The 12,176-nt window shown below is 36.2% G+C and overlaps 1 protein-coding gene across 1 annotated transcript in view; it reads left to right on the top strand.

Moving 5' to 3' along the window:
- Positions 1 to 12,176, top strand: part of DNAH9 (dynein axonemal heavy chain 9) — a 3,419,770-nt gene that overhangs the window by 1,376,964 nt on the left and 2,030,630 nt on the right. Inside the window, exon 24 of the mRNA XM_044069722.1 lies at positions 3,844 to 3,969. Within this exon, the coding sequence (XP_043925657.1) occupies positions 3,844 to 3,969 (126 nt within the window). The remainder of the gene's footprint in view (positions 1 to 3,843; positions 3,970 to 12,176) is intronic.

Below are 12,176 nucleotides of genomic sequence, written 5' to 3'. Positions count from 1 at the left end.
ACTTGACATTAGAGAAGGCAAAATGCCATACACCAGAGGGAATACAGATTCCGGTGATGCTTACATTTGCAGATGATTTAGTATTTGTGGTTAAAAATAAAGAATAAATGAATATTGTCATAGAAATACTCAATAAAGAATTAAAGATGCTAGGATTAAGTATTAATAAGGAAAGACGTAAAGGCCTGTTTTTTCTGCAGAAATAAAAGGTATCAAGTTTAATGAAAAAGAAATAGAAATTTTAAGAATAAAGTTTGGAATTGAACAAAGAAAGCATATTTAATTATGTAATATTAGGCAAAATAGCACATTTGGTGAATGTATGCATGATTCCATTAATAGGTGAAAAAGACTTAATGAACATAATTTTTAATTTTATATGAGGATGTAGACTGAATCCTGTTAAGAGGTATTCTCTATGTTGATAACAAGGGAGGAGGGTTGAGTTTAATGCACCCAATTGTGTATATATCCTCATTAAACTTGTATAAAGTATTAATAGGAATGCAAGATAAAGGACAATTGTTAGCAAGGATTATAGAGGAAAAACAAATAAATTAGGGAAAAGATTAAATGTTTAAAAAGAAGCAAAAGGATTTGTTGTATGGAGCTAAAGTTATATCAAGAAAAAATACTGTTATGGAAGATTGATTTAGGAAATATAGAAAGGGAGAGAAAAACATGGTGTGAGACTATAATGGAAAAATTCTATTATGTTTATCCTTGGGAGCATATAGGTGATAAAGCAGTATAAGTAAGAATGAAAAAATGTAAAAAGTATGTGGAATGTACAGATTCTTTATGAAGATTGTCAGTAAGTGAGCTCCCAGGTAAAGCAAACATGCCATACAAAACAATAAAAGAGAAAATTTGCATATATTGTGGAGAGTTAGAAACAGCCAAACATGTTTTTATAAAATGTAAAATCAGTTGTGGAAAGAAATGTGCAATAAGCGATACTTAAAGGAATTGAAAAATATTGAACACATAAATATGGACATGATCAAGTATGGACATTATGAAAATGTAAAACAAAATGACATAGGTTGGATAAAAGTTGTTTTGTGTAATATGGATCATATGGAATGAAAGAATTAATGAGATAAAATACAACGGGAAATGGATATTGTCAGAAATTTTGAAAAAAAGTAAGATTTGGGATGTGGAAAAAGGAGTGGGGGGTTAGAAGTACGAAAAAGTTTGAAAACTATGTATAAGTAATTATGCATACTGTAAATATTGTAAATAGGTTGTGAAACTTGTATACAGGACATATATATATATATATATATATATATATGTGTGTGTGTGTGTGTGTGTGTATATATATATATATATATATATATATATATATAGAGAGAGAGAGATGTATAGAGATACAGATAGATAGATAACACTGTATTTGTGAATTGTAATAAAGGACCTCTACTCTTTTTGATAGGTGCCATGGGCTTTTTTACATCCATTGAGCTGCCACCAACTCAAACTAATGGTGCTTCGGTTTAACATCTCAAAGGAAAACACACTCAGGAGTGTAGCACCTCCCTTATACTGCACTGCATTATTACTAATTAATCTGCTAGACACACAACACACTCACCATTGATACAGAAGGCTATCTGTTGTGCCACTGATGCTGCTAAAATCCCATACCCATAGCTACCCACCCACAATCTCCCATGAACAGTTCTCAAGGCACTGTCTGAGGCCAAGACACTATGTCTATGGTGTCGGATAACATACCAGGCTACCTGCTGGCTAGCCTGAAGTATAAATTGTCAGACCTCCTGCAGAGGCTGTTCAGCATTAGCCTTAAAAAATGGACTTTGTGCTGAATGACTGGAGGACAGCAACAGTCTTTCCCTTGCGTAAAGGTGGGGTTAAAACAGATTCAAGTAGGTATAGACCCATAATCCTGTCCAGCTTCACCTGCAAGGCTATGGAAAGGATCATTATGGGACTAAAAAATAGGGATATAGGTAACGCTATAGACTTTTGACTCGACAGTTCAAGTTCATCAAGTGTAGGTCCTGCATACTTAACCTGGTTGACATTTTCAAAAAAGTTACTGAAGCAATGAACAAAGGTAAGACAATGTGCACTGCATATCTAGATCTTGCAAAGGAATTTGACAGAATCTCTAACCTATAACAGCTAAATGCCAATCCCTTTTTAACTCATTGGGTAGCTAATTGGCGCATAAATTGAACCCAGGAAGTTTGGCTGACCTGCTTTACCTTATGTAAATACCTGTCATTAGTGGTATATCCATGGTTTAGTCCTTAGGCTAGTCCTCTTTGGCATTTACTTCTCTGAGGTCAAAGCTAATGTTAAGGGTTTGAAAATGATTGTAAATATGGTGGCCTAATAAACTTTCTGGAGGACATCAAGAATCCTCCATCTTGAATAAATAGCTGGTGTTAAAATCATGGACTGAAACTAAATGCCAAGAAGTATGAAATTCCATCCTTTTGCAAACACGACTCCCTTGAAACTATCACGTTGACAACACACCCCCTTGAAAACTGATCCTGTAGTTATTGATCTGGGAACACGTCATCAAAGAACTGTCCTTTGATCACCATGTATCCACTGGTGTAATGACATCCTTTTTCATTACATAGCTTATATCTAAAGGTATTGCATTCAAATTCAGGGATGTAAACGTTCCATTGTACTTGGCATTCATTAGGCCTATCAGTGAGAATAATGTCCCTTTTGGTGTGTACTCCTCTAAACACTTATCACAACTGTACCAACCACAATGCTTTATCATATAAAAAAAAAATAAAACAAGGGTCTAAATCATAAACATTATGCAGACCATCTTAGAACCTTGTTCCTCTTCCTGGTATCATACAGGCAATTGCAAGTTGACCTACGCCTCACTTAAACAGCTTCAACAGACCATTTGCTGTCAGACCTATTGCACATTAGTAAATCCAGTGTTATCACACACATCTGGTCAAGGGATCTTAATCTGATTTGCAAAATAAATAGAACATGTTGAAGGGATAGGTTTGTTATCACAAAGAATATCAGTTTGCAGTGTTACTCTAGTCAAATGTAATTCGGACAAAGGGATGGGTAACCACAAATTCACCTGGGTTTAGCTCTCCTGTTCCTCATGGATATCAGAAATATGTAAATGGCCTAACATTTCCTTGTTCAGCTCATCTCTGCATTATTCATATGCAAAATATAAGGGCTAAAAATTGTCATGGGAATGTAAGGCTAGGTGGCTTCAGATCCTCAGCTGTCCATTGCTCAGTTAGCCCCATAGATATTTTAGATATTCTCAGCTAAAGCGTCTTCTGTCTGGAGATGTGCGTGAATGGGCATACCTTCGTTGAAGGTTGTGCATTAGGGCTGGCAACTCAGCACATAAAAATCTACTGCCAATCATTAGCAGACTGGAGTTCCGCTGTGGCGACCCCTAACCGGGAAAAGCCAAAAGATACAACTGCAGATCCTCATGAGTTAATTATCATTTGGAAGGATAAGAGGATGAAAATGGCATAAAAAACTAAAAAAAAAATGCTGTTGAGATAATAAGCATTAGACTTTGTTTGTGGAAATTGATTTAGCTGCAGTTGGCATTTGTGGGATCTGTTCGTTTTTAGCTGTAACATAATATTAAAGAAGTATAGAACAAAGTATAAAACACTTGAATTAAAATGTATATATATATATATATGATATATTTTTATTTCTCTACTTGATTTGATTTATATTTGTTTTCTACACTAAAAAGGTAATCACAACCAAAACATTTAGTATTTTATTTTATTTGCTTAAGTTATAGCAAATCATTCAAATTAACAGTCCTTGTTTCTCATGTAGGTTGAGACATGGCTGAACCGACTTCTGGATGCTATGAGAGCAACAGTAAGACATGAGATGACAGAAGCTGTGATCGCTTATGAAGAAAAGCCACGAGAACAATGGCTCTTTGATTACCCTGCCCAGGTAAATTGCTTTCACATTCTAATTTATTAAAATACAATGTATTTTACACTTCTGCAGCCGATGCACTGTCTATCATAATAAGAGAGAAAGACAAGAGGGAGCAGAAAGGCTCCTAATCCTGTCCGCCAGGGCTGCAACTAAATTTAGAGTAATGATGTACTAAGCTGAATATGCAAGTAAATTTCTAAAATCCTTGCCAAGTAATACTCTTTATCCTAACCATGTAATTATCTTTTTGTTATTAAGTCTAACGTACAGGAAATGAACCGCTAAGATAAACAAAGCCTAGTTCCTTTTTTTCAAGGCAAAATGCCCTTAGGAATATGCTGTACCCTAAGCTTGGTCTTAAGTGGTGTATATATAATTATATTAGTCGATGTGCATTATTTCACTGCTTGTTGCTCCTACTGGGTTTCCAAACAATCTTTGCTGCAGATTCTAAATTCCATCTTAGCTGAGAAAAATCACGTGCCTCTGTTTTATTTGGATTTCTGACCTTGAAAAAAATGAAAGCATTGCGACCTAGTCTGTGTGCCAGAGTTTGCAATAACGCTTGCTGAAATACATTATCTATAGAATTGGTGGAGTATATTCCAACCAGGTTGGCTGAAGCAGTAGAGATGTTTTGTCTTGTTAGATCTCTATAAATGACCATAATGTTTCACAAAATTGCAAGAAATTATTTAGTTGCCTTTACTCTAATAAAAAGGGCATGAAAGGTACTATAGAAAATAAATGTGTTGATTGCATTTATGCTTTTAATGCTACTTTTATGAAGAATTATAAATGATAGTTATAACTATAATGCATGCATATGCATTTATTTTCCAGTTTTTAGTATGTCTCTTATATTTTAGGCCATGGCATTTTTTTTGTTGCTAAATACTCCTCACAGCATTACTATTTTGTTACCTTGTGATATCAAATTATATGACTCAAACTGAATTCAAAATGATCAAACGTCTACATTTAATGCCACAGGAGGTGCTTGCTGTCTCAAAACAGCATTTAAGGAATACTATTCACCCAGCTATACTATACCTTAGTTCATTCATTAAACTGGGGTTATGCGCTATGGTAATCCCCTAGAGAAATATGCATGCTTGGCATATAAAATATCTTCATAGAATGGTTGAGTTAGTTTTAGTAACATTCTAAGCAGACATAGGTTCAAAGCCCTTGTGGGAGACTTAAGACTGTATTTCTTATGTTTAAATCTGTGTAAGAATAGAATAGCTCAGTCTTCTGTGTTTTAACAATGAAGATTAAATTCTAATTCCAGTTACTTCTGGATTGTGGATGCATAGCAAAGAAAAAGGTGGCAGTGCTTTGGAGAAGGAATTTTTGACTTGTAGGTAATTTACTTGCAGTACTTCCAAGTGCGTTGTTACGGTTTATGAAGCAAGTTAGATCTGGATGACATCCATGGAAACAGTTGTTTCCTGTATTCTAGAAACTGTTCCCAAGCACTTTTCCATTCCCTAGTATATGTGTTACAGGTCAGGTGCATTTGATTAACTTGATAACTAGGGTAATATAATTTTAAATTAGATGCATACATTCTATTTTCTGAGAGATTCTGCTGCCCCTACCGACATATACACATAAGTGGAAAATGCCAGCTTGTTGACTAGTCACAGTGACTGAAACTGATAACTGTGTGTTTAATATATGTATGTATGCATGTGTGTGTGTGTGTGTGTGTGTATATATATATATATATATATATATATATATATATATATATATATATATATATATATATATATCCCTATCATATCATAGAAACCTCATTTGACTGAGACCATAAGACTGAATTTTCAAAAGACTGAAAAGTCACTTGACTGAAACCCATAATAACTGAATTTCAACATACTAAATTGTAAACTGGACTATATAAAACCAGACTAGGGGGGCTACGCCCACACCCCCAATGTTGGGGATACATCCCCCAATGTGGGGGGGTTGTGCTTCCCAACTATATATACTAATTCCAGGACTGCACTACAGTGGGGAAAAGGGCATATACCTTTTACTTACTTTACAGTAGTCTACATGCTGCTACTACTATGCCCTTTTCCCCAATGGAATGCGATCCTGGAATTAGCATATATAGTTAGGGGGTGGGGGGCATAGCACCCCAGCTAGTCTGGTTTTATATGGTCCAGTTTAAAATTTAGTATGTTGAAATTAAGTATTATGAGTTTCAGTCTTATGGGTTTCAGTCAAGTGACTTTTCAGTCATTTGAAATTTGTCTTATGGTCTCAGTCAAATGAGTTTCAGTCAAATGAGGTTTCTATCAAATGATAGGGATCTATATATATATATATATATATATATATATATATATATATACACACACACACACACACACACACACACACACACACACAACCACAGATATATTCACACACATTTATGGGTATATATACATGCAATGCAAAATGCCATCTTGACTACTCAGAGTGACTGAAATTGATAACTGATCAAAATGACAGGCTGGCAAGCAAAATAACACTATCAAACAGTAAAATCAGTATAAAAAAGCATTTATGGTTCCCTTTTCTCCCCTTACTTTACATACACTGATTCCGTGTTTGCACATTAGGGGCATTATAAAACTCCATGAATTGTACTCATTTACAACACAGTTAATTTGGCAAAATTGCCAGCTTCCAGGCTGACTAGAGAGCTTTGCTTTTGTACATTCTTTTAGCACATGTATGTGGTAAACCTGCTCTGATCTTCTCTTTCCATCTGCCTTATTTTGTCATTCATTTCATTGATTTCTAGATCATCTCTAAGGGTTCTTGCCATCTTACTAGATATTTATTCTGAGCAGTTAGGACTGACACCAATACTTTGTCTGGGTTTAAGCTCCCTCAGTCTGTAATTCTTGGTTTACACACACTGTCTCTTTTCTTGTGGTCTTTGTAAATGCTGCTTAATTGTCGCAAACAATTTTTAGCTTGCATTGCAAATCTGTGAAGTGTAGTATTACACTTAAATGGGGTTATCTCTTCCTCCAAAGTCTCTCTTAATACGTCCAGCAATCCCCAGGATGACTCCCATATAGTAAGTCAATGAGATAAGTCCTGTTACCTTTCTTACAGCAAACAGAAGGTAGGGAAGTAACTGATAGCATTGTTTACCCTCTTGTTTGATGGCCTTCTTCAGCATAGACGTATATATTTAGTAATCATACAAATGACCCAATAGTTTCAGGCTGGTACACTTAAAATCTGCTGCATTACCCTAGATCTGGGTGAGGGTTTCCTGCTCTGTGAGTATTTCTTTGGGACTCCCTTAACCTACAGAAGAGTAATACTAGCTCTTTGGCTTTTCACTTAGCATTAGCATTTTGCAGTGGTACTACTTCGGGAAAGTTCATAGTATTGTCGGTAATCACCAGAGTATATTAATAGCAATTATTACACTTTCTGAATGGACTTCAAGATCTATGGAACATGACCTCGATAATAGATGAGGACACCAGTAGATATCTGAATCCAGGGTGTGGTGCAGATTTTTGACATTCTCTGCATGTTGTATAGATGTTCTCAGTGCTTTTCATTACACCAAGCAATAAAACCTAAAATTCTTGGGTTAGTTTTATCTGTCCCAAAGTGTCCTCCCAGAATTTCGCTATGTGGCAGCTAGTATAGTATTTCTTCATTCTCTTTATTTACCCTGTATAATAAACTACTTTAACTTGAAATACTGATATGAGATGGGTCCAGCTTTCTCTTATGTGCTAAGTTAGATAGCCTTTTGTCTAAAAGACAGAACCCACGTGATGCAGATGTCAGTGCCAGAGAACATGAAGAGACCCACTGCAGATGTCAGTGCCAGAGAACATAAAGAGACCCACTGGTGGCCTGCAGATGTCAGTGCCAGAGAACATAAAGAGACCCAGTGCCACTGGTGGCCTGCAGATGTCAGTGCCAGAGAACATAAAGAGATCCACTGGTGACCTGCAGATGTCAGTGCCAGAGAACGTAAAGAGACCCACTTATGACCTGCAGATGTCAGTGCCCGAGAACATAAAGAGACCCACTGGTGACCTGCAGATGTCAGTGCTTGCATCCTTTTCTTCTGTATTTACTTTTCTAACCTATAAACAGCAAATAAGACCTACGACTAACCAAGTTTACAGAATGCTGCAAACTGGGAGTCATTTGTAAAGTCCCCTTTGATACTATGACCCTCTAACTGGAATGTCCAGCTATAAATGCCTAGTATATTGAAAATGGGCTTAAATTAAATGCAAACAAATGTAACATTGTTACATTTGGGAGAGAAAGCATCACCCCTGCATATATAGCATTGATGATGCATCTCTTCAAACTGACAATGTAGTTAGAGACCTGGGGATATGGGTTGTTAATTCCCTCTCCTTTGATTACCATGTAGAAACAGTGGTCAGGAAATCATTTTGGGTGTACATAATTGGATAAGTATTCATAAATTCTGTCTGGGCTTGACTGGCCGAGTCCTCCATGAGAACAGAGGTGCAGTCTAGGCACTGGTCACAAGACTTAGTAGCCTTGAACATCCCAGGATTCATTTAAAAAGGTATCTTATGCCAACGATTTTCTTCTGCTTTTGTTTTTGTCAATTCCTTGAGTTCTCTTTCTGTAAGTATCTGCTAATGAAAGTCTCGTTTCAGACCATTCCTCTGTTTTACTTTACAGAGTGAAATTTGGGACTCTGTTCAGTTCTCCATTTCTGCTAGTGAGTTTATCATTTTTGGCCTTTTCCAGTTTGTCTCCAAACAGGCAAGCACCGTTATTTTAATTGCTGAAATCTTTGGTAAGGTTCCATATCATGCAGCATGGACTGTTCCCTTTCAGTTTCTGAGGTGACTTCCTTTACTGACTTAATGGGATTTTCTGGTAGCACACAAATTCTTTTCTATTAGCTTCTGCAGTGACTTCTTTTAAATGGATCCTTTTTTGTAAGAAACAATAATACATTTCTGATAACATATCACTTTTTCCTTGTATTTTGTAGCCATATCCAGATTTTATCTCGTTTTGAATTATTTTCTGCACCTATTCCTTCATATTTCTCAGTGTGCATATGTTTAGCAGTGTGTCAGGTTGATGCAGCCCCTCCCCATTCTAGCTATGAGTATATTCAGGACTGTGGAGCAGATGCCGTTACCCTCTCCCCATATTTACTTGAGCTAAGTTCATTCCTCAGATTGCGTAACTCTGCTCTTCTTCCAAAGCTTCCATGGTGCTTATAAGTGAGGAAAGTCCTGCTCTGTTATAGCCATGTTATATTAGGTACTAAAGCCACAAAATGCCATCCTTTACCAAACAGTGCCTGTATCTCTACATGCATTCTAGGATACAGTTTTTATCTTTATAAATGCACATCACTTCCACCTTTCTCTTGTCGTGCATTTTTATGTTTGCATGCTTAGGGCTCCTTAATAAGTGTGCCCATGCTCCCAGAATCACGTAGTGTAGTCAGTTCCTTCCCGTCCGCAAGTACTGTACAGCAAGCTGACTTAATATTGGTACAGAGACTTCATGCTGACTGTACTACCCTAAGAGTTATTTCATCACATTCCATTGGTAGAATTTAATTATCAATATGGTGCTTGGAAATCACATTTTAAAAGTCACTAGCAGATTATTAAAAAAAAAATCACTGTTTTGTTAGATATAGAATTACTAAAATAATTTTTAGCAGTACGTCCATATTCACATACTTAAAATGTATTATTCCACTTACTGACAATTTGTAGGTGTTTGCAAGTATCTGCTCATTTCTTGTTTATTCAGTTCTAAAAGCTTCATTAGCTAGTAGTCTTTTATTTAACACAGCCAGTTTCAACATTTACTAGTTTCTGGAAAAGAATTCCTTGTCAATCACTTTTAATACTATTATCCTGAAAGACCATCCTGCACTGTTTTGTCTTCATGCTGATATGTTGCATAACTTTCACAAGCTTCTTAATTTTGTCAAAAGTGTGATTGTTCATGCACATAAAAAGAAATATCTCTCTCTGGTGGGGAAATTTTAAACCAAATAGGGGTACACTTGCAGGCTGCAAAGCAAGAATGAAACTGTATTGCAAATTTGTATAATGGCTAAGTTCTGCCCACATTTTCAATCAGTACAGTTTGTAACAAACACAGAGAAGAAAAAACTTCAAGTTCATTACAACTTTCCAGTGAATCATAAAGGTAAATAAAAATAGGCGTATTTCTTTTGTAGGAAAAGTATCATAGCAACAAAATCTTACAGTTCTGGCTTCACATCCACCAAAGGTTCCAAGTGCTCTCAAGCAAAGTTAATATAGTCCTCCAAATACATCTGCAGATCTCTTCCTGTTGATTTACAGTATCTTACAGTAAACTATCTACCTAACGTCCAAGAATTACTATTACCTTGCAAAGACGGATGGTTTCATAGGCTCATAGGTAAGTTCTGGCCTAGCTGCCCATATGGACCATTTTTAAACCTAGCCAATTTCCTTTTCAAAGATGAGAATCAAACTCTGTACCTTGTGACTGTGAGAGAAACACCTTAACCATTATATATCCTTCCCAACCCTTTACTGCTTCTTCAACCCCCATTCCAGTTGCCTTTCTGGCTGGTAACTGCCAAGAATCCATGTGTTTGGCCATATAACTCCCTTTTCACTTAGAGGAAAATATGTTTTAGTTAACTTTATGGCTGGCAGCTTCTTAGTATCCCCAGTATTGGTCATAATATTCCATCTTCAACAACAGCCAACCATCTGTGCTGCATAGTTCTAAATGTGTCCTTTCAACTGCATTTCTGCAGATGTCCCAAAGCAATCACTAATGGTGCTGGTCTTCCTTAATGTCTTGAGTATACATCACTGATACCACATTGTATGGTGCATAACTACTATCTCAAGCTTTGCATTGACATCATTACACCACATTCAGCAGTATTTTTATTGCAGAGCAGCATTTGCACAACAATGACAACATTTGTATCAAGAAAACTGCATTCTTCATGACAAAGATAGTATAGTTTTCCCTAGTTTTTTTACAATCTTTTCTCCATTCATTATGCCATAGTATGTATACAGTTTACCTTTAGAACATCGCAGCCCACTTCATCGACTCTGAAAATGGCAAGATCAAAACGTCGTACCTCCAGAAGCATGAAGTCCCGGAACATCATCTTTACTGTCCGGGAAAGTAACCAGTTGGCCACCAATGAAAAAAAACCACAACATAAAAATTACAACCATCGAAGTGGGGGGCTTTACACCCCACACTTAAATATACCAACTCTGAGATCACATTACAGCAGAGAAAGGGCAAAGTTCACCATGGTGGCCAAGTGGTTACTTTCCTAGAGAAGAAAGACGATGTACCAGGACTTCGTGGTTCTGGAGTTACAACGTTTTGGTCTCACTATTTTTTGAAGTTGATGAAGTGGGCTAAGATGTCTTGAAAGTAAACCATGTATACACACATAAACTGATCCACACAGACACATGGAGTGTGTGTGTGTGTGTGTGTGTGTGTGTGTGTGTGTGTGTGTGTGTGCATGTGGTTCTATTATGAATGATTGAAGGTATTTAATGTAAAGCAAAAAAAAAAAGCATAAATAAGTTTGAAAATTCATAAAATCAAACTAAACATTATCGAACTTAAAAGATTGATGAAGGAAAATGTATGTCCTCTCTTGATTTTAACACTAACCCCACCCCATAACACTAGTTTAAAAGTTGTCTGAATAGTCCGTGTTATGGGACGGTTTTCATTATGTTAAGGGGGTAGAGTTATGATTGGGGAAAGGGGCAAATTTAGAGTCTGGGTTAGCATTCATTACCAAGGTGTTGCAGAGGAGGTAGTGGAAACCTGTCTGTTATCAGCCCAGATTTCAGGTTTGATGGTTCTTTCTTGAACTTTATCACTTTTCTTGTATATGAAAAAAAGCTTTTCAACAATAACATTAACATATATATATATATATATATATATATATATATATATATATATATATATATATATATATATTCGTATAATGTTCATTCCACATTTGTCTACCAAATTTGTCACAGTACATGTAACACCAATATCTGAAATTTACATCTTGTTATAACAGAGCAAAGTTTATTTGCATTTCTTCTCATTCTTACCTCATGCATAACCCCCCCCCCCCACATAATTTAATCAGTATCATTCCTTACCCCAAAGAAGTACAA

This window comes from Protopterus annectens, chromosome 4.part0, assembly GCF_019279795.1.
Source record: "Protopterus annectens isolate FY-2018-M chromosome 4.part0, PAN1.0, whole genome shotgun sequence".
Taxonomy (NCBI): domain Eukaryota; kingdom Metazoa; phylum Chordata; order Ceratodontiformes; family Protopteridae; genus Protopterus; species Protopterus annectens.
This window is presented reverse-complemented; position numbering and strand designations above follow the sequence as displayed.